The sequence below is a fragment of the Psittacula echo genome (assembly GCF_963264785.1).
Source record: "Psittacula echo genome assembly, chromosome: 8".
NCBI lineage: Eukaryota > Metazoa > Chordata > Aves > Psittaciformes > Psittacidae > Psittacula > Psittacula echo.
In genome coordinates this window covers 8,513,457-8,536,737 of record NC_137744.1, presented here as the reverse complement: position 1 = coordinate 8,536,737, position 23,281 = coordinate 8,513,457, and the positions used below count along the sequence as shown (strand labels likewise).

The following is a 23,281-nucleotide window of genomic DNA, read 5'->3' as shown; positions in this document are numbered from 1 at the left end:
CCAAAGCTGCATGAACCAGGGTCCCGGAAAGCCGCAGTAACCCTGCGAGAGGCCTTGACAGCACAACGCCATGTAGGCCTCCGGGGCGAGGGCCCCTCGCAGGCTCCGACTGTCCGAATCCGATGGGAGACGCCGGGGAAGGCGCAGCACAGCGCGGGGGGAACGAAATGCCCCGGGAACCCTCGTAGCGCGGCGCAGCGGGCACCCCGCGCCGTTTGCGAGCCGCACCGGCGGCACCCGGCCCCATTTGGAGGTTGCGCCACCTGCCGCTGTCAGTTGGGCGGCCGCGTCCCAACATGGCGCCGGCGGCGTCGAGCGGATGGAAATACTGATGACGGTCCGGAGACTCGCCTCCATCTGTACCATGGTGAGTCCCGCGGCCGCACGGCCGCTGCCGCCGCGCCGGGCCCGTGGGAGCGCCGGGGACAGCGAGCGAGGAGCCCCGCCGCCGGACCCAGGTGCCCCGGCCCTGCGCTGAGGGGCTGAGAAGGGCCCGGCGCGGCCGGGCGCAGGAAGAGCCAGTAGAAGTGGTTAAAAAGTGGGTTTATGGGAAGCGCCGCCGCCCTTCCGCGTACCGGGGGGCTGCGGGAGCTGGCGGGGCGTCCCGCTGCCCGCACCCCTCTCCGCTCCGGGAGGGCGCGGCCGGGCCGCAGCCGGGAACGGGGCGGCCTCGGCGGGGCTGTGCCGGGCAGCGGGAGGGAGGTGCTGGGTGGGAGCTGGACCAGGGAGCGGCTGCTCGGCGCCGCCGGGCTGAGGGGTGCGGAGTCAGGAGGGGTTGGGGGTCAGGAGGGGTTGGGGGTCAGGAGGGGTTGGGAGTCAGGAGGGGTTGGGAGTCAGGAGGGGTTGGGAGTCAGGAGGGGTTGGGAGTCAGGAGGGGTTGGGAGTCAGGAGGGGTTGGGAGTCAGGAGGGGTTGGGAGTCAGGAGGGGTTGGGAGTCAGGAGGCCCCAGTCCCGGGTGGGGAAGGGCGGCTGGAGACACACGGGGCTCTGAGGGAAGGAGAAGTGCCCGCTCATGGTGTGTGATCTGCCCGCCTCATGCAGAAGCGTGTCCGGGGCAGATGGGTGCCCTTCTCCTGAACGAGAGGAGCTGAGGGAGTTGTCGAACTTTATCTCCTTTCCTGGCTCAGCACACAGTGGTTTGTTGTGATAACCGGGCTCTGTTTAGAGGTGGTTATACTAGTTTATAAAAGCTCTGCAATCATCTTGTGTGGATGCATATAACAGGCTATCGTCCGTGTTGGCAGTGGAAATCTAGGGAGAGGGAGACTGATAATTGCATGATTATGCAGAATCTGTAATGAAGGTAATGCTGTGTAGAGGCTGGTGAGTGGTTTGTCTGGCACTGAAACACTGACTCATAGTAAAATACGGCATCATGTTAACAATGTGCCATCCAAACATTTCACAGGGATTCTTACTGTAAGGAGCTCCGTCAGTGCGGGCTGTAACAGGGGTTTAAATTGCTGAAATCCAAAGCCAATTCAGGATAAAATTCAGTTTTAGTATTTTTTTAGTAGTTCGCAGCCCCACATCTCAGTTGCTCCAAGTGGTCAAACTTCAGTTTCACATCTCATCTGAAACAGGCAAAGAGCAGGCTGCAGTGTAGAGGAGCTCTTGTGTCCCAACATGCTGAGACTGGCTTCATTGTGTGTAAAGGGCACAGGGGTTTTCTGTTTCTGTCCCACATTTGGGACTGGGTTTGATTAACTTGATTTGGGTTTGATTAACTTGAGATCCAGCTGAAGTGAACCACCGTGGTGCTGTACAAAGCTGCGTGTTTGGAGTTTCACAGTAATACTCTTAACATGAGAGGTTAATTTTATTTTATCTTTTAATGTGTGGCAGTAGGCACCTGATCTTAGAGCTCGTGGTGTTGCAGAAGACTTCCCAGAACTCCACACTTCACGAATCTCCCTAGATCTTCTCTTTTTTTCCCCAACATAATCTGTATTTTTTCATTGCCCATCACAAGCACAGGTGAAATTAAGGTCATGAGAAGGTGGCTGAATCATGACTTCGTTGTGGAGTTCTGTATCCCAGAGGCAAGTCATTGACTCCATCACATACAATATTTTGGAAGCATTCCTGAGATCAGCTGACTGAGCCTCAGATTAACAGGGCAGGCATAAGGCAATGCATTTTCTTCTGAGCATACAGCCAAACCTGAGTGCAGCCATCCTGCTGCTTGTGATATGGTTTTAGAGCCTTAGCTATACGTACTCAATCTTGGATTCAGTTTTGGTCCTGTGCTTGCCTTAGTTTCGGTTGGGGTGATAGATGAAAGCTAATCAGACACTTGCACCCTACTCATGTCCCTTCTGTAGTACAGTGTTCTTTTCAAGAGGAGTCTTTTCACAGTGCTGCAGCTTTGGGGGAGCAGGCTCTCCTGACTGTGTTTCAAGTGGAGAACTTACTGCTTCACTTCTCTGCAGAAAATAGAGTCCTGCTAGCACTAACTGTAGGAAACTTACCTCTAAATTTCTTCTATAGCTATTTAATCAAATGCTGTGGAGTTTTTCAGCATTGGGGTTTTAGGTGTATGTATAGCTGAGCTAAAATGACTGTCAGTCTTACCAGGTTTTTTTTTCAGCTAGCTCAGGAGAATTAAGGTCTGGGTGTTACAGTTTAAAATTGAATCAGTTTATTTGCATCTACTTCAGTTAATATCCAGTAAGCAAAGTACTGTTTGCTTTGTCATGATGCAAACATGAAAAACCTAAACCTGCTTTATGAAAACATTAAATTACATTAACAAATTCCCTCTGGGAAACTCCTTTCTTCAGGATTATGTTAATATGTAGTGATTGTAGAGCATTTTATTTTTTTTTTTTTTTTTTTTTTAGTAAAATACAGTTTTTACCAGCAATTCAAGTCATCATCTATGTTTCAGGCTGGAAATGGAAGGACAGGTTTGACATCCTCAAACCCTTCAGTCAATCAGCAGCACCATCAGGGATGGGAGTTTCTCTGTTTCTGACATGCCACTCTTCTGTAGTATCTCTTTAAAAATGAAATTCACTGCCTGAGCTCATTAGTAGACAGTCATGGAATAATAATTTCAATGATATCCCCCTCCTTGAAGTAACTTCCAGGGTTTTGTAGGGTGGATCAGCTCTCTGTGCCTCATGATCATTGTGTTTCCTTGATGTGAGCACCATCTCCTTTTCAGCGATTGTGTAACGTTCATGTGGCAACTACAGCCTTGCAAAGGGTGGAAACTTGCAGGAAAATGCTTGTGCACTTGCATGTGATTCAGTGCTTGGTAAGGCTGCTGGCACCATATGGCAAGACACATCCATAGCCAAGAGCTGCCAACCAGAGCTCTGGTTCTCTGCTCTGTCCTTTGACTTAATTTTGTTTCCCAGCCCTTATCTGCATTGTGGACTCCAGGATTTTCTTGTTTTCTTTTTGCAGGCAACCGCAGAATTAACTGGGGGAGTGAAACAGAAACCACTCTTGAGGCACTTTGTTACCCATGATGAAAAATGCATAGCTCCTGTTCCAAAAATATTTGAAAGTGATGTCTTTGTAGTTCTGTGGAATACACATGGTCACAAACAGATGCAAATCCTCTCTTGACTGAGGAGAGGAGGGCTGAATTTCTGTGGTCTGACTGTATCATCTAATGCAGGATGTGCCTGCTGAGGCAGTCCGTTGTAGAACTGAGTTTTGAGTCAGGAGTCAGAGGTTTTTTGTTGCTTTAACAATAACTTCTTTTTGTGGTTGCAGAAGCAAAGCAAAGCACTAGAATGGAGCAAGGTGTGAAGCATGGATCTGACTGTTTCCTCTCTGACAGCTTATTTTGTGAAAAGTCTGTAGTAAGCTGGTAGCAGAAACAGTGGTGTTCCTTGGTAGGCTAATTAGGGACACTTCCCCTAGATTCATGTCTCATTGTTTGCTAAACCAGTAAGACATGCCCAAAGAACTCAAATCCAGGATACAAATTGGTGGCAGTCTTACTGTACCTGTCTGAATCAGAACGGCCTGGATACAATTACTAACTTCAGTGCTAGAGATGACTGAATCATTTGTAAGTAATACATTTCCATTTGCCACTTGAATAACTTACACTGTTGAGTCCAAGCAGAGCTTTCCTGTCAGAGAGGTATGGTGTTGGTAGAACTTTGTTTTAGCTTTTTTTGAGAAATAGCATTTATAGCTGGGAAGATATCACTGAGGGAGTGGAAAGGTAGATAAAGGTAGAGCTAGCTAAGCAGGCTTCTGCTTCCAGCTCTGCTTCTTGATTGTTTTGTAAAGCTGAGGGAAACAAATATTCATCTTGCACTTAAAGCCCAGCTGGAGATTAACCTGCCTTGTTTTAAGGGGGAAAAATATGCATAACCCTTTGCAAACAGTTGAGTAGGTTACTTCATGCAAGGTTTTTCCACGTGCTGTTCGTGCTCTTGTTTAGTACTTATGTGTGATGGGTAGTTATTGATGTGTTCTCCTGATTTTGGACTTGTAGCAGTTTGGAGATGTGAGCCTGGGCAATGCAGCCAGCTGCACTTAATGGCCACCTCATGTGGAGGGTGCACAGGTTTCCTTTGAATGATGCTTAGGATTTTATAGCATCCACATCCTCACTTTTTACAGTATTGTTCCTTCACTACTTGATGTGTGAAGTTCAGGATAAAATCTTAGATATTTTGGATATTTTACAGGATAACCTGTATAAAATAACCTGAGAGCTATACTAGGAAGACCTCCACTCTTATGTGTGTTACTAGGTCACCTGAGAGAAACCCAAGGTCAGGAGAAACTTGTGGAGCTCTTCTCAGGTGGATGAACCAGCTGTGATCATGTTGGTGATCTCTGAGACAGTGGCTAACAAGTGGGAAATAGGTTGCTTACAGGACCACATTATAGAGGTTGAGACTCAAAGCAGATAGTGCCTGTACTTCTCTTAGTCCAGCATCTTTTCCATCTGTGCTCTTTACTGGAGCCTAGCTTTATTATCTAAATTTATAGGGCATAAAATTCCAGAATTTCACAAGTGTATCATCTGCTTTGCCTTTGTGAGACACAGATCCTGTGGACCTTGCAAGACCAGCTCCTGATTGAATAAACATTTAGTGAAACAGTTCACAAAGCATTCTGTATTAATTTATTTAAAACCACTCTAATTAAGGCTTCAGGTTTTACACACTTTATAGTAGTAAACTGATTGTGAAATACTGCATTTCCTACTTTCACTGTGGTCTCCCTGATACTGGCAGGAGCTGGAGTGCTCTGTAAGCTTTACTCCCTGTTGCAGAGCAGGCAACACCAGCCTTTCCTGTGTGCATGGAGTGACTGTGCAGATAAAGAAGGTTCTGATTTGGAAGTGTGGAGTCTTGAGAAGCCTGTGACAGTGTTATACCTGCTTCTTTCAAGATTGTCGGTTTGTTTTGCCTGCATAAGCATAGGAAGTGCTAGAATCCAAAGTTCAATTTACCATAATTTGTTATGCCTGGAATGGCAGCCTTCCTGGGGGCGTGAAAAGGACAATTTCATACCCTAAATCATAGCGAGTGATAGCTGAGCTGCCAGCTCTCTGTATCTCACTTCAGTGCTGCACGGCGAGGCATTTTCAAAGACGGGGAAGCAACATCTAATTCTGTGTTTAGGAAACCACGACGGTATGTTCTGTGAACTTCCAGAAGTACAACCCCAGCTCTGCTCCTTTCTGCACTCCCCCACATGGTGATTTTCACAGTCCTGAAGCTGGAACTATTATCACGGCTAATACAGCAAAGTAAGTGCAGGCAGACTTTATGAAATGCATCATCTCATTCAGACCTCTTTCCTGAAAGGTTTTAAGTAGCTCTGGCTTGGCCAGCTTGTTCTTTTTTTCCCCATTCTTGGGTGTTTTGGGTTTAGTTTGTTTGCTCACTCTTTAAATACCAGTTTTCAGTTATGCAGTATATTTAACCAGCTCTTCTCATCTTGAAGGCTGCATGATGGTGTCCTTTGGGGCCTTTCTGTGCCACTTGAAAGCTGCTTCCCAGCTTTTTTTGAATGCTAGATCTTATTCTTCTCTAATTTGTTAAAAAGAAAGAGTTAAGTGAATAATTAGAGACTTTTGTATACCAGATATGTTCTGGGCACTGATACATCTCCTAGATATCTTTCCCTTTTTTGCCTTTCTTTAAGGGAAATGTCTTTCGCAGGCAGGTACACGTGTGTGCTCAGTGAGAAGAAGCTGGTTCCAGTCCAAAGGCTGAGTTAGTGTTGAGCCCAAGCTAGTATATCATAAGGGATTTTGATTTCAACAGGCTGTTCTCTCAACATGCTCTGCAGCTTCGGAGCTTGCAGCTGTAATGGAAGTTGAGAGAGATCCTAAGTTGCAGTGCTTTAATTACTGCGTTTGAACTGAATGGTATTAATTGCAATGACAGAAGGATAAAAGACTTGTGTAAAAAGCATGTAATGGGGAAATTAATATTTTGCACTGAGCTAAAAAACCCCAGCCTTTCTTCAAGGAGAAATTACTGTATCTTCAGATTTCTATGGATTGTATGGAGAGTGTTTTACGTTAACTGATTCTCTCTAGTTTGTTAAGAGTAATCTGCTGATGAGATTAGTCTTGTGTGTATTTTAGATTGGGCTAAAGCAGCTGAAGTATATAGACAAGCATAGGAAACCACAGCTTAAACATTATAAATGAACAGATAGGATTTTTCCTAGAGCAGTAATATGCATCCAGATTTTAAGCGTTCTGAAAATCTGCTGTCTACAAATAAACTGTAAATAGAGCATCTTGCATCCTGGAGCATCCCAAAATAAGCACAGCAAGGACTTACTCAGACTTCTTGCAGATTTTGTCAGGAACATTAGTATTAAAAAAAGAAAGTGCAAGTTTGTGATTGTGTATTTTGAAAAGCTGAGAAGAGCTTCATGGTTCTAGTTATTTCCTCCTCTTGTACTTCAAGCAACTGCTTCATCTTCTTGCCATTTAAAAAACTCAGTAGCATTTGTCTGAGGAGTGCAATGTCTGCTTAGGTGTGTCTGAATTTCCATGTCCTTCTAAGAAATCAAACCAATCTCTAGTATTTTGTCTCATGATGTTGAGCTAGTCATGAATGGTTAGAAATCCACTGACAATCTGCTGTTGTATGGATGCTCCTGTGTAATTTCAAAAACACTATGTGATGAGAGCACATCAGAAATGCTGCTTGTGCTGTAGCCTTCTTTAATGACTATTTTAATGGTAGTATTTTTTGTATCTTCACTTAACTATCCTTCTTTCATCATGGTTTCTTCTTGTTTTCTTACTGTACTACTTTTTGTCTTCCAGCCTGTCCCATAACTGTTACACATTCACCTCTACAGTTTAGAAAGTACACCCAGTTGCTAGTAGGTAGTGACTGTGCTAATGTGAGACACTCCACCATCAGTGAAAGCAGATGGGACTAGCACCCTGCAAATGGTGTGGGACAGCTGCCTGTGCCCTCCTCATGTCCTCTCTAATCCTTGCGAGACTTGCAGCTTCCCAGTGGTAAATGCCGTGAACTACTTGGCTTCCTCTCACCAGATTTCAAGGCTGTTGCAGACAGGACAGTGGGATCTTCCCACTGGTAACCCTTTCCCCATCATCCACTTTGTGGGTTTTGTTTCCCCCCTCATTTTACAGCTTCAGTGCCTCTCTGCTCTGTGTTTTCTCAGGCAGCAGTACAGCATTGACCTGATTCTTTTTGACCGGAGCTCCCAATAACAGCAAGAATACTGACCCAGTGTTGTGCTAATTTTGGTCCTTTTCTTACTGAAGCTGTAGCAGCTCCATGCTCATAAGGTCTGCTCGCATGCTTATCAAGATAGTATGACATTGCTTTTAGAACCATTCCCACGTCTGCAAAGTTACCTTCATAGCAGCAAAAAGTAGATCCTTGTAAATGGAAGTGTGAATTCCTCCAAAGTGTGAAAGTGTTAGTTCAGGGTAAAAGATTGACTGATAAAGTTGGTTAGTTTGTAATAATATCCCACTTATTCTCAGCCAGGTTTTGCAGAGGATCAGGATTTCACTGGGACTTGGTAAAATTCATAGTACTAAAAAGGGAAAAGTTGTAAGTTGAAGCAAGATCTATGTGGATGCCGGGCATGTGGATTGCTCTCATCAGCTGACTGTAGTTCATGCTCTGAGCTGCGTAGTTGTCATTAGTAACTCCCAGCTCTTCTTCTGTTCATCGACAGCTTCAGAAGAACTCTAGCTCTGAGCTTTAATAGAATTTTGTCTGTAAAGCTGCTTATGTACAGTGAGTAGAGAAGTGATAACTTCATCTTCCAACAGTAATTTCTTCTTATGACTCTTGTCAGATAAGTGAACACAATCTATAAGCTATTTTTCTGTGAGAATAGTTACAAATTCAAATACATTCAAGGGCATAGATATATTTAAGCCTTGGAAGCTGTTGATTTGTTTCCAGTTTCTGAAATCAGTTAAATTTAGACCAGGAAAATACTCATCATCTTTGCAGAAATAGTCACAAACTGCAGAGTTTGTAAGAGACCATAATGCTGAAGCATATTTCTTTATCTCATTCTGGTGATACAATGAATTAGCAGTGTAATCTGGCTAACAAACAGAAGTCTACTGCTGTTTTTTCCACTTGCATAGTGTATCAGAATGGAAATAAATCTTTAAGACTTTTCTACTGAGCAAAAAAGACTCATAGCTTACAAGTTGGAAGACTTGATATATCTCAACCCTGGTTTTGATGAGTTCCTCAGTTAAAATTCCAGCTGTACTGTGGGATCACTTCATCTGCGATGGCTAGGTTAGGCAGCTACCTCAGGAAAGAGCTTGAAACTGGTCTTTTTGCATTCCTTTTTATTTTAGCGTCCCTTTTTGCTTTACCAAACTCAACAAAACTTGTCTTAGAGATGTTTTGTTGGTGTTAAGATAGGGTAAATACTGGTTTTACTCAATCTTCCCTGTATCTAATGTTGGTACCTCACTGAGTTGATGTGCAAAATGGAGGAAAACTTCATAGGATTTGGAAAGGGACCTCAGTGACCATCTGGCCCAACCTTAAGTCTGAGTATTAACAATTCCCTGTGCTTTTGTTTGAATACGGTTTTCTTTGTCATTTCTGATGGGAATCAGTGAGCACAAGCATTCCTGGATAGGTCCCTTTTTAGTTAGCTATATACATAAAGAAAATCACTGCAGCTCTCAGAAAATACTTTAGTGTTGGTCTTTTGGGGTCTTTTTGGTGTCAGCTCACTTGGGCCAGGCAGCTTTCCATTTGTCTATCTGACTACTAGTGCCAGAGCTGCAGAAACCCACCAAGCTGAGCTTGCTGGCTCTGGATTCAGCATCAGTTCTGCTGATGGGGGTGTGAGCGGAACAGGGAAGCTCTTGGGAAGTGCAGCCAACCTCCACAACAACATTTTAAGTCCCAGTAATTTCTAGAAGATTAGAAATCCTCATTACCAGTTGCTGAAACTTGAGTTGTTACCACCCCCACCACCATGGAAGTGATAAATTCTCATCTCTCTGATTCTAATTGTATAAGTAAACCAGTATTACCGCTGTAGTTAAAGCAGGGGGATGTTTCCTCCATGGGTAGTTGTGCTGCCTGTATAAATTTGTGTTTTGTTCCTGCTCACATTGCTGCAGACAGAAAGTTTTACCATCGCTTCCTGAGCCAGAGCAGCAAAGCAGTTTCTTGAGAACATTTCCTTCTTATTTGCAAATGTAGTTGCAAAGATTGTGGATTTTGAGTATCTGAATTTGACTCCAGTTCTGCAGCCTTACTCACAAGCTTATTATGTATTTCCATCCTGAAACACAAGCAATTTGTGCTGTCACCCTTTTTTTCCCCTTCCATCCTTGTTGCCTGGTGTAGTTTGGTTCTCCTGGACGTTCACTCCATGATAAATCCCTCTGTACTGTTTGCAGTGTAGTTACCTTATCGTGGCATGCCAGGCATGCACATATTCCAGAGCTTCTTCAGTATGTTATATGTTGTGAAGATGCAAACTTGCAAATTAAATAACTGCTCGAGTAGTTTGTGAGTTTTGATTCCTTCTGCAATCACTTTGAGTCTTGTTTTGGTTTTTATGATTTTGGGATGCTAATTTCAAATGTTCTCTGACAAGAAACTTCAGAACCATTGCAACTAAATGTCAGGTTAATGCAGCTTCTGGGGCAGGTTGACTTTCACTTTAGCATTTAATTTATAAAAGAAGCCTTGATATCTTTATCTGCCCCTGCAGTTAAGTTCCCAAATTTACAAGGTCTGGGCCGTAGATGCAAGGAAGCCCTTGAAAGAAAGACTCATGTAAGCTGTGAAGTTAATGATGAATAATGAGGAATACAGGCTGGTGGTTTAGCTGAGTTACGGCACTGGTTTGTGGGAGATTATGAATTTCTTTATAGCATAGTTTGATTAAAAATTGAAACCCTCATGCCTTTCTTTGTTCAGGTATTTATTCCGTATGTTGCCTTGCAGAATGAAGTATTAGGGTTGTCTAGTTTCACTAGTTCTGTAAGTTGTGGTACCTGCCTTAGTTGTCTGTTTCTCTGGTGTTTCTATAATACAGTATCAGATACCAGGGAGGAGGTGAGAGTAGTCCAGAGAAATTTAATCTAAGCTTCATAAGCCTGTGGATTTTACATGTATCCCTTCCTTAATCTCAAAGCATGCAGCATGTCAGAGCAGAGGAACCTCATTTAGCACTCAGCTCTGATTTCAAGACCAAAAGCTTTTCAAAACCAGCATCACCTACCTCTTCCTGTGGCTTTTACAAAGCATGTATGTTATAGTTGCCTGTCTGTGGTGTTAGCCAAAGTCAGTGCTGCCCAGAGCAATGTAAGTGAAGAGACCTGTATCAGCAGTTCTTCCTCATAGGTCTGTACCTATGCCTAGATTTGCTTTGGGTTTTTTTTGTGGGCAGATAGTAGAGAGAAAAAGAGGTACTTGGAAGCAGGGAATAGCTGTTGGGAAACAAATGAGAGGAGCTGCTTGAGCTGGCACTGCTGCCTCGAAAAATATCTCTGTAATTGCTGCTTGCAAAGAGTCTTGCTTGTAAATCTGTCAGCACCTAGTGAATGTTTTTGTGTTTTTTATAGTACCCAATTTTGAACCATCCTCATTTTCTGTCTTGTTTTGATATATGCAATTCACTGTAAATCCAGTGTGGGAGATCCAACTACAGAGTTTCCATTCCTTCTGACAAACTGAATTATTTCTTGCTTTCTTTCCTGTTTCTTAGAACATTTTTAGTTATTTCTTTCTTAAAGACAATTCAAATGAACTGTCTATAGTCTCTACTTGTCTGTGGTTTATCTCAATAGCAGAATGCTAAGGGAAATGATTAAAATATTTGCTCAGCCATTAAAAGACATTATGAGCTTCAGGGAAACAGATGAATTTTGCTGGGCTGTGATTTTTGTTTGTTTAGTGCTTTTCTGAGGTGTTTTAAGAGGGCTTACCTCTGCCGAAGGATTTCTGCTTGTTGTTTGCAGAAAGTTATAGGTGGAGTGACTTGGATGTTTAAAACAGAAGTGAAGAATGCAAAGTGCTTGGATTCCCTGTTGACTGATGGTAACTCCGTAGATAACAGCACAGATGCAGCTAAGGACTGTTGGAAGATAAATGTTAGAGGACAAGATGGAGTGATATGAGGGAAGATACCAGATCCCAAGTGGGAGCTCAGCTGTAGGGTGTTGGTAGATATAAAGAAGGCAAAGAATGGAACGAGATGCATAAACTGCTTTGAATTTGGAGTGGACAAAGTTAAAATTGAAGCTAGAATGTTGCTATGCTTTAGTTCTTGTTTCATGTGACAGGTAAGAGCATATCAATATGTAGTGCTATGTTTCAGTTGCATCTAAAATAGTGTGGTCCTCCTATTGCTGGAGATTCAAGGATGTATCAAAATATACTCTAAGCTTAATACATAATCCTTAAGGGTAGCAAAGCCAGAGCACTTGTAGGTGATCTGAGTTTGAGGAATGTCTGACAAAATTCTTTCCATGCTTCTGGGGTTTGTAATCGTGTTTCACTTGTCCATAGACCTTTCCAGAAATGAAGTTAGAAAAATTACAGTATTTCTAATGTGTCAAGATTTTTTCAAGAATTCTTTATATGAGATGCAAATAATAAGCAGCCACATCAAAGCTTTTGTGCAGTCCATAGGGCAAAAAGACATCTTTTCTTTCATGGGTTTTATAGCTTGTATGGTTTCTGTCCTCTAGGTTTAGAAGTTCTCTGTGTGTTAGTCTCTTTATTTTTACAATACATTCTTGGCTAAATTTCAGTGGGTGTTTCTAGGTCACTGTGACTAACCTGGAGTCTTCAGTGAGGACAAATTTCTTGTTAAATATCAAATGAATTCAAATGCAACCCCCCCCATCTGTTAGATCAGATGGCTTTAATTCCAGCTGAAGTTGAGGTTTGAAGTGGAACCATGGTATCTTTTATAATAAAGCATCATATTGGCTTCATGTTGAAGAACATAAGAAACACAAGATGCTGATTCTCAATGGAGGTAACTTGTTTTCTCAGTTTCCTTGGGTTTGTAGGGATAGTATGAATTCTGTTGGATTTTTTTTTTGCGGACATTAATGTTCTGTTTCTTTGTAGGGCGCCAATGCCTCTGCTTTGGAGAAAGAGATTGGTCCTGAACAGTTCCCTGTGAATGAGCATTATTTTGGCTTGGTCAATGTAAGTGAATTTTCCATAGTTGACATGTTTTTAAATCCATATCCTAATTTTGAATTGAAGAAGATTCTGTATTAGAACTTTATGAATATTTCTAACTTAAAGTGGGACTGTATGAACACCACATCCTGCAGTATGGTGCTGTGTCTTGTTATTAACCCAGATATCAATTTAATCTTAAAATAAATATGCTTATTTTTACTGTATTTAAAGTCTTTGAGAGAAACCTTCCTACTCAGATACATTTCCAGTTACAGGATTTTAATATTTAGCTGGAAAGGACATTGATAAAGTGTGTAGATTGTTCATAGGCTTTTCAAGACAAGCGAGATTTGATTTTACACTGATGTTGCAGTATATGGGAGCCTCGAGGCTGTAAAATGAAAATGTGTTACTTCTCTAAAGACATGTTATTCCTGGGATTAGTGGAAGTTCTGTATGTGAGGACATAGCCAGGAAATGAAGGACATGGACTTGGTCAATAATTTGCTTACATGTAGTAGTACTCCTGTTTGTATGTTTTGACAGCCTTGTGTAACAAACCTTCTAAAAGGATGTATTTTTTGTATCTGTCAGTTTGCATAGATCTGACTTGACTGGGATCTGTTGGGCAATAACAATTGTCTACGCACATTAACTCTGGAGAGTAGGGAGCGTTGATGTTGTCAGTGCTTCTGGAGGAAAAAGCAGCGGGTGCTGTGACATCTTTTACCAGTTAATATGGGAAGTCAGTTAATAGGAACAGTGACAGTGGTTCTGTGGCATCATGTTTATGGTGTGAAAATACAGGGAAACTCACTAGAAACTAGAAGTATACTTCTGTTTGCTGGTCATCCAGGTACACTTCATTGAGAGCTGACAGATGACCTATCTTTTGACACCAAATAAGGTTAACATAGCTACTAATGTGTTACATATTGCAGCTCATTACCGACTCGTTTAATTGACTTCTGTGTGGGTTTCTAGCACTTTGTGTTCTCAAACACCAGGCTATCTAAACACATTGAGTTATGTTCTTTAAGTATGGTGTTAATGGCCATTCCAAAGCTGCTGAGGTTTGCACCATAATGAGAAAAAATGGAAGGCATCTCCAACTGTAACAGAAATAGCAGAGCGATGAATAGTGTGAAGAGGAAAAATAGCATCTAAAAATAACCAAAATTATTATAACGACATCCCTTCTCTGGTTTGAAGAAGAAAATATGACTAATACTGTTGTGCCTTATTCCTTGCAACCAGTTTCTCCAGGATGACTTTTCACGCTGTTGTTCCGCAGAGCTTTGTCCTAAGTTATCTCAAGTTCTTTCATAATCAGTGCAACTTTTAAAAGGGCAGTTTCATGGTTTCAGCATCAATACTAGTACATGTGGTTGCACTGCAAATAGAATCAGGTGTTGAACCTATGGACAATGTAGGCTCTGTTCTTTAATAGTTATTTTCTCATTGGATCAGTGAGCTGAGCCAGCTTCCTGCAGTCAAACTATTGCTATAGCCACTGCAGTCTGGGAGAAGGGTCTGGTTGTTCCTTCTGTGACAGCCTGTTAAAATAGGTATGTGTGATGTTGAACTGAAGTGCAAGAGGGAAGGAACAATGGTTTTGTTCCCAAGTTTCATCTCAGTTTTCATTTCAAGAGGCTCCTATCTGAAAATAAGCTTTTTGGACTTTATTTTTACATTGACAGAGTGCAATTTTACAAGTTCTCACAAAGTCAGATAATGTTGACTCTAAATACAGTCACTTTGAAGCAAAAGCCCACTATGTTATGGGATCTAATTAAAACATTTATACCACAGAAACCGTGAGAAAAAGATTTTAAAGCCTGCATGTTTGTACCTGTATTTCATTTGTGTTTAAGGACTTTGTACATTATTTGTGTATTTGATCTGTGCAAACAGCTTCAGGTTTGGAAATACTTATCAGCCTATGAAAAGTGCCTTGCCAAGCTGGTTTTGGGGGTTATTAGAACCCTCTTTTTTTTTCTAGGCAGAATTTCTATCAAAGTTAAAGTCATGATTGGAAAGAGCTGACTGCTTTGTGCTTCTAATTGCAAACTGATTGCAGTTTAAAACCATGACACTATGTCATACGGTTTATTTGTGGAGAACTCTAATAGTGAGAAGTGTAGATCAATAACCAAGAGATTCAGAAGTTTCCCAATGCCATAAGTTGCTCAAAGTTGAAAGGATTTTGATATAACATGAGAAAAAGAATTGTTGAAATAAAATGCATCACGGTCTTTTTGTAGAGTATTTGGCATGCAGTGCAATAGCTAAAATGCTAACATGCAAGATACTGATGTCAGGAATAAAAGGTCTTCCACATTACTTTATGTAAGGGTAGTACCAAATGAAGACAGTTGAAATACTTAGAAGGATGTTTGTAAAACCTAAGGCATGCCATGAAGTGAATTTTCACCTTATCACTTCACTGCAAAGCATCTTGCATGTTACTGTCAGGAATTTTCAAAGCTATTTGGCTGGAATCTTAATTCTTTATCTCCTTTGAGTCTTCTGTTCAGTTTGGTTTTAATAATATCTCTCTGTTTGGGTAGCATCACAGCAGGACATGTATAACCGTTTGATTTCATGCTTTTTGACATGGTTTCTCCATTAATACAGTCCTGGAATCTCATTAGCTACTTGCTTTGTAAACTTTTTTGATTTAAGATGTACAGTGACCTTCTTTTCTATTATTATTATTTTAAGATGGCTGATTTCTAGTTTCTTTTCTCTTAATTTCCTGGGATTATTATAGACAAATTCATTAGATACCTCATTGAAAACAACAATTGATCTGACTTGTGATAGCTCTCCTGCCTATTTTTCTTGTATGCAAGTTTAGTTAGGATTTAGCTTTAGTTAATTTGTGTAGTTGGGGTTTAGTTTATTTTCTAGGTCTCTAACAAGCATATGAGCTAGGTTCTATCCTAATTCACATGTGTTCAGTTTGCATACTTGTTTTCCTCATGTCAGTTTTAAGTCTTGCTCCATGTTGTTTGCATACTGTGTAAATTAATGTAACAATAATGCTGTGACCCTTTTAGCTGTGTGAATTAAACTGTTAATTTTCTGTTTCTAATTATTAACTTGAAATCACTCTGCTACAGTGATCACCCCAAATTTTGGTGGACAGTAGTGGTGATATTCTCTGAGTACCACTTAAAAACATAGAAACCTGACTGCAGAACATAGTCTAAGATTGATTTGTTTATTTAGAGTATTTAGCTCTCAGTGCTATTGAGATGCAGAATCTCATCACCAGAGTATCTGGGGACTGGCAAACCCAGAATCTGTTTCAATGTTTAAAGCAGCAGCATTGTACAATACAGTTGCACAACAAATTGTAACGAAACAACTGGAAAACCTGTGGTGTATTTCTTGTGGGTGATGTACTTGTATCTCCGTGCTCTGAGTGTTTCTTCTTGTTGAGCAATGTGGAACGCTGCCTCTGGAAGTTATCACTGTCCTCCTTTCTCTGAAATGACACTGCCTTCAGATACGGCAGATGTAAACCAGCTGCTCTTTGAATTTGCCTGCATCGTGTACTCCCCATCATATTTCCTTATAAACAGGAAATATTTAACATGTACTTTGCTAACTATCTCTATAAAGTATTTTGTGTATCTGACACAGGCAAATCTAACATAGGTCATACACTGACCTCTGGTTGCTGTAATACAGTTGAGACACACTGAAGCTGACTGATGCTGTCTGTTCTTTCTCTCTTGTCCCTCTGTTCTGCTGTATCATTGGCACCCCTCACGGCAGTATCAGCAGCATCTCCCCAGGCAGTATTAGCAGCATTCTGTGTCTCCAGAAGTTTTGATTTCTGTGGTGAGCCCTCAATTGGAATTTTTTTTGTCATTGGTTTCCTGCTTTTTTTTGTGTACCCAGTATCACTGTGACTGTGTCTTCTCTTCCTTTTCTTGCTGTTACCAGCTGGGATAATACAAGGATGAGTCTTTTACACCATGCCTCCTAGTATTTCACCAGTAAATGAACTCTGACAGAGAACTTTTCCACTTTCAGTATGTGACCTTCTTAAAGAGCGACCTCTTTCTGTTACTACTTTTTAACAAAACCTAATCTGAGAATGTTTGTTTTCCTTTCTGTTGTGTTTCAACCAGTTCGGCAATACCTGCTACTGCAACTCAGTCTTACAGGCACTTTATTTCTGTCGTCCATTTCGGGAAAAAGTTTTGGCATACAAAGTGCAGCCTCGAAAGAAGGAAAGCCTCCTGACGTGCCTCTCTGATCTCTTCAACAGTATTGCTACGCAAAAGAAGAAGGTGGGAGTCATCCCACCCAAGAAATTTATTTCCCGATTGAGGAAAGAAAATGGTAAATGAATAAATGAAGTTTTTATGTAGATTTTAGCATATAAAAACAGTTTCCTTCTTAACGAGTCCAAATTGTCAGGTTTTAACAGATTCATGGAAGATTTTTGAACTCCTGTTCGTGGTGTGATTTTTCACCACCTCTGTAGCATAGGAACAGAGATTGTATCAGAACTGTGCTGTGTCAAAGAGGATTATCTGGGTATCTTTGTTTCTCTGCTTGCACAGACCAACTACAGAGCATGTACACGAGTCTTGGTGCTCCAGTTATTCCCCATTGGTATGATGCTCTGTGGAGGTCTGCTGCAAGTCAGCACACTTCAGCCATTGCTAGAAATTGTCATGGGCTACACAGATGTCGTGGAGTTCAGCAGAGTTGAACTCTCCAAGGAGACTCAGCCACTCTTAGCTTGCTATGTTACATTTGTGGTGGGATAAATTCCTAATGATGAGAACTAGTGGTTATTTCCCAGGGCTGCTTTGTGAGGAAGAGTTCTCTGTGTTGATTTATCATCCCTGCTTGAACTTGAAAGGTAACAAACTCAAGAGTAGGGGATTTTTGCCCCTTGATATTGGACTTAATGATTTAATAACCCAAGGCAGCACATCTGAATGTCTTTAGTTCTCTCCCTCCCCAAAGGAAAAAAACCCCAACAACCACCCCCTCAAACCACTTGTGGTTTGCTTCAATTCCAAGAAATGCCCAAACTCAGTTTCCTCCATGTTATTTTTCATCTGCCTATTTCTTGCCAGCTGAGGAATAGGTGGGGGTAACCTAATGTCTATTGTGAGAACAACAAAGTGCAAGTCGTCAAAGACTCTTGAGTGTGTAACCCACACTTGTATGATAGGGTAGAGAAGGGGGAAGGGCAAGCACTGATTGCTAAAAGCACAGTAACTTGATATTATGAAGTATCTGTGTATTTTCATTCTTTTTGATCTCTTTCTTTCCAGAATTATTTGATAATTATATGCAGCAGGATGCACATGAATTCCTAAACTACCTACTTAACACTATTGCTGACTTACTGCAAGAAGAGAAAAAGCAGGAGAAGCAGAATGGCAAACTGCAGAATGGCGGCATTGAGAGTGAAGAAGGAGACAAGACTGATCTGACGTGGGTCCATGAAATCTTCCAAGGAACACTAACCAATGAAACCAGATGTCTTAACTGTGAGGCTGTACGTTTAAAACAAACCCAAACCTCTTAGATTTTTGGCAGGCTCTGGATCATTTTCCCTAATACTAAGTACACTTTTTCATTTATTAGGATAGATGAGATTGCACTCTCTCTATTAAAATATGGAGCATAGCCTATTTTATGACTGTATCACCTCTATGTTCAAACCAATACTCATTAAGGTATGTTTCTCAGAAAAAGCGTAGTGTTTTTTCTGTTCCTCCTCCCTGTTTCCATCAAGGCAGTCTGCACCTGACTGATATAAGCTGCCTTTTTGTCTTCATGTTATTTCCTGTGTCAGTGATTGATAGTTGATGTTGTGTTTCTGCATCAGAGCTGCTCACCATTTATTTAATTCTGGGTTAAACTGAATTTCTTAAACTGGAAATCTGTGCTTCTTGGTGCTGGTCCATCACCACTCTGTTTGAGAGCAAATGAAGTGCTGCAGCATCTAGAATTAGAAGAACCACACCACCTTCAGATCAGGAAATTGTAGTTAGTCATGTTCTCTGATTTAATATTTCTAAAAAAAAATGAAAACCCAGATGGGGAGAGAAAAAAAAGAGAGAAGTGATTACAACTGAAATGACTGTTCCTGGCATTTAAAGTCTGAGTTAGGGCTATGTGGTGAGTAAAAGCTCTAAAAATGATATTAAGATTGTCTCAAGAATTTTGAAACGAAATGTGACTGTTCCACAAATGGAAAGCTGCTTTTCCTGACTGCTAACTCATTTAATTGAAACCCCATCTGCCTGATTTTCCACTTCCTATTTACTGTTAAACTCTGAAATGCAGCAGGAAGCTCTATCAGTCTGCAGAGCAGAGTGGGATACACTTAAGGCTTCTCCAGCCCTGAGTGGTTAAAAACTTGGTTTTGCCAGTGGAGTAAGCAGATGTGTCTTGGAGTCTCAAGGGGGAGAGATGTTTTGCAAGAAGGGGTCTGGGGCTTGGGTTTTTTTGTGGCTTTTTTTTCTGTGTTTTGGTTTTATTCTTGGGTTTTCTTTTTTTTCCCTTAACATTCCTCTCTGGATTGTAACAACACAGCTTATTTCTTCAGTTTTAGTTCACCTCAAGAAAGGGCCTCTGTGTGTGTATATTTACTTTTTATCATGAAGCTCTCTACATGCAACGAGGACATTGCACCATTCCACAACCGGGTAAAAGAAATCTGCCAGTTCTAAACTGTGATGAAATATTTCTTCTTTTTTTTTTTTTTTTCTCAAGGTTAGTAGCAAAGATGAGGATTTTCTGGATCTGTCGGTTGATGTGGAACAAAATACATCAATTACACACTGCCTAAGGTAAATGAGAGTATTTGGAAATGGAAAAAATACCTACCCTTGGTCAGAAGGAAAGAGCTGGTGTAGCTGACCTGTTGTGTGACAGCTCTAGGCTTTGACTGATGCTAAACCATGTTCATATGTTAAAACATGTTCATTTTACTTTTATCCTGAGTTTCTGAAGCTGCTGCTTCCTTGGTGGTTTTTAGTAGCTAATGAGTATGGTGATTTCTTAGTGGTATGTAAGATTGATTTCACTTTCTTTTATGGGGATTTTAGTTACATATAGTTGGGTTTTATCAAAACCAAACATGGTATGTTTGGTTTCATAATAAATTGCTGTTTATTTTAACATTGTTACTGAATTTCAGTTGCCTGGTCCTCATGCTTGTGGCTAAACTTACACTTTTTTTCCTGATAGAAATTTGCCCTATGTATTTAACTGCTAGCTCCAAGGCTTATCAGCTGCTTGGATACTGCAAGTTGCTTGTAGCATCTGGCTTTTTAATAGCTGATAATGGATGTATAATTGCTAGGAGCTGAAAGATAATCCAGGTTTGGCTAGTCAGTGGCTAATTGCTATAGGTCTTAACATTTAATGTCTGGAAAACATGGAGTGGCTACCTTTGGAAACAACACACAATCACATTATTGCTGTTTTTGTACTGTGTTTGATTCCTGCCCAAAAAGTATGCAGTTAATACCTGAGGGTGTAATTTTTCCAGCTGAACATTGATAGTACATCCCAAGACTGGGACAGCTCCACCTAAAATGTGTTTGGGAGGTATGAGTGATATGAATAAGAAGAATTCCATCTTCTGTGTGTACTTTGGTTATTTTCAGCATTATTAGCAGTAACTTAAACTGGATGGTCTGGGTGACTATCCCTGCTTATCTGACTTTTCTTTCATTTCCACAGAGGATTTAGTAATACTGAAACTCTCTGCAGTGAATATAAATACTATTGTGAGCAGTGCCGCAGTAAACAGGAAGCACAGAAGAGGTAAGGTTCAAATATTCAGGCTAATGTAAATACTCTTTAAAATGAGCAGCTGTTGGAAAAATACACCTTATGAATTCAGTGAAACGAAACAGTAAGACTGTTTAGGTCTGTGTTAGGGAAAGGAGTAAGGAAAAGCAACCAAGTAAAAGTTACACCAAGTAACCTTATGGCAACCTCATCAGAGAGAAATGAAGAGCTTAATTTTGTATTCCTCCCAGAAGAGCTTATATCTGGTGCTTCCAGACATTTGCATTTTCCCCAGTTAGCATTAATCAGCTTAAATCCACTGAAAACCATCCCATCTGCTTTCACTATGAATACTATATACAAAAATGTTACTTTTCACTCTTACTTGGTCACAGCCAGAGCAGCAGGACAGATTTATCTGTTTCTTCCCATTCATGTGATGAAAACCTGATGTTTTCAACGTAGACAGTTGTCCTGCATTTAGATGCCAGTTGTGTAGTTAATCATTCAGAATAAATACTGCATGTTCTCACTGGAATATAGATGAGAAAAGCAGCCTTTTGAAAATCTTCATCAACATTTTAGAAGCCTTCTAAGAAGCTTTTTCATATTGAAACTGGTTTTTGAACAAAGCTTTGTTTTAGGTGATCTGCTAACACCTTGTTTTTTGTCTAACATATTTTTGTGGCTCAGAATGAGAGTGAAAAAGTTGCCCATGATTCTAGCTCTGCACTTAAAAAGGTTCAAGTACATGGACCAGCTGCATCGATACACCAAACTCTCCTACCGGGTAGTCTTTCCCTTGGAGCTCCGGCTCTTTAACACTTCAGGAGATGCTACGAATCCTGACAGAATGTATGACCTCGTGGCTGTAGTTGTTCACTGTGGCAGGTATGTTGGTTTTGTGCTTTCTGGACCTTAAATGTATTTCCTTGGAATTTCAAAAGAGTCTGTCAACTGTATGCCATTTTATATTATCAGCGTGGTGCCTGACAGTATAGGAGCATGCTGAGCAGCATCAGAGCTAGTTGTCCAACAGTGTTTGTCTTTTTTTACTGCTTTAAATTTTGCTTTTTTGCGTACCCAGTTTAAGCTTTGCTCTTTCATCAGCTTTCAGATATGATGGCAATTCAGACAAGTTGTTCCTTTGAGCTGCAGCAAAGTAAGAGCAGGCTTTAAAAAACAAAAAACAACAAGAAAAAACCCATTCCCAACCCTACTTTCCAGGAAAGCTGAATGAAATAAAAACAGGTCTTGGGAAAACACTAAAATAGAGTGAAGTTACAGTTCTCATGGTGCTACTTGGGAAACCATTGAGGGTTTTTTAGAACCTGGTGCCACCATGTGGCATAAGCTGTGCACTGCGGAGGTTTTAAAATACCCTTATTCTCTTTATTACTGTTGTTGTTGTGGCTTTAATTCTGTTTTTTAAAAGTGAAGAGGAAATTGTTTTAAGCGCTTTTAGGAAAAAAAGCAGTCATGGAAGGCAAAAAAAAATACAACTGCCCTCTGGAAGTGGGAGCTTTGAAGTAATAAGTTATTACAGCACCCAAATGTTTTGAATTGTGCTTGTGAGGAGCAATACAATAGAATCAAGGTGCTAATATTGCACAGGTTTTAGTGTAAATAAACTACATAAAATTCCAGGTGGTTTCTGTTGTGGTACAGTTGTTCTGGGTTGTATTTATTTTTATCATTTTAAGATTGCATCCCATGCAATTTCATAGAATGGTTTGGGTTGGAAGGGATCTTAAAGCTCCTCCAGTTCCAACCTCCTGCCACGGACAGGGACACCTTCCCCTAGAGCAGGTTGCTCATTTTCTTCTGTAGATTCTTAATTTGCAGTACCTGTAACTACACTTAAATGTTTTAACAGTGGTGATTAATAATTCAGATGTATTAAATGGCTTTGCTTTTTCTTCTCAAACCCATCTTTTAGGAGTCCTGTGACTCTATGGGCTTCAGTTCTTACTAGGAACTTACCAAGGACTTAAGAGAAACTGTTTTCTAAATATTTGACTTCTCAGAACTTGTTTTTAAATATTTTGCCCTTATAGTTTTACTTTTCATTTAGTTGCTCTAAACAAAGAAGTTTCATTCTGTGACAGGTAACGTTACACACAATTCTGGAAGGACTAGAGAAGTACTTTCTTCTGCCTGAAGCTGATATGAACATAGGTTATTTTAAAGCCTTATGTAGAACCTAAGTAAAAAGTAAAGCTGGAAGGTGGGGAATATATATATATATTTGTTTCCATCGTGTCCCTGGGCTGTTCTCTCAGAATTTGAGATTAGTAGATTGATAGCTCAAATTTTTAAAGTGGTCAGAGTACTCAGCAGTGGTGAATGTAACAAAGCAGTGACTGAAAAACTGGCTTTAACGTTGCTTTTTTAATATATGAATGACTATATGAAATACTTACAAATTGTGTAGTTTGGCTGTATTGCATTTGGCAAGACAGAAATTTTATTTCAAGCAATTTGGCAAAGTGTAAGAACCTAAATGGTGTTATGAGTAACGTTAGACAACACAAGGAGCTGGGAAATCTAACTGCCAGTAATAGCTGGAGTCATGTAGGAGCAGTGGTCCTGCCTTTGTAGGCACAAGAGTAATAAGTCTTCAATCCTTTTCTCTGGCAGTGGTCCAAACCGTGGACATTATATCACCATTGTGAAGAGCCATGGCTTTTGGTTGCTGTTTGATGATGACATTGTAGAGGTAGGTACGCTATAACATGGTGAAAACAAGCGTAGGCATCATCTGGCTTTGTCTGGGATCAGCTTTTGCACCTATGAAAGCATTTCAGTGAAACCTGTGCACAGAATGATTCTGCACATTTCAAAAGCAAACTTGGGCATTCTTGTGC

General features: G+C 40.8%; 1 protein-coding gene across 7 annotated transcripts in view; it reads left to right on the top strand.

The window, feature by feature from the left end:
* Nucleotides 1–280: 280 nt before the first annotated feature.
* The window catches only part of LOC308224601 (ubiquitin carboxyl-terminal hydrolase 12-like), a 33,266-nt gene continuing 10,265 nt past the window's right edge, over nt 281–23,281 (top strand). For 6 of the 7 annotated variants that reach the window (XR_013957542.1, XR_013957543.1, XR_013957544.1 and 3 more), the window contains exons 1-8: nt 281–367; nt 12,570–12,650; nt 16,775–16,988; nt 17,939–18,165; nt 19,389–19,465; nt 20,364–20,447; nt 21,108–21,305; nt 23,055–23,133. Coding sequence is in view for 4 of the 7 variants with exons in the window: in XM_080624707.1 (XP_080480833.1) it covers nt 320–367; nt 12,570–12,650; nt 16,775–16,988; nt 17,939–18,165; nt 19,389–19,465; nt 20,364–20,447; nt 21,108–21,305; nt 23,055–23,133 (1,008 nt within the window). In the remaining 3 variants the exon portion in view is untranslated. Of the gene's footprint in view, nt 368–12,569; nt 12,651–16,774; nt 16,989–17,443; nt 17,518–17,938; nt 18,166–19,388; nt 19,466–20,363; nt 20,448–21,107; nt 21,306–23,054; nt 23,134–23,281 lie in introns of those variants that run through there. The other variant, XM_080624709.1, reaches the window with a different exon arrangement.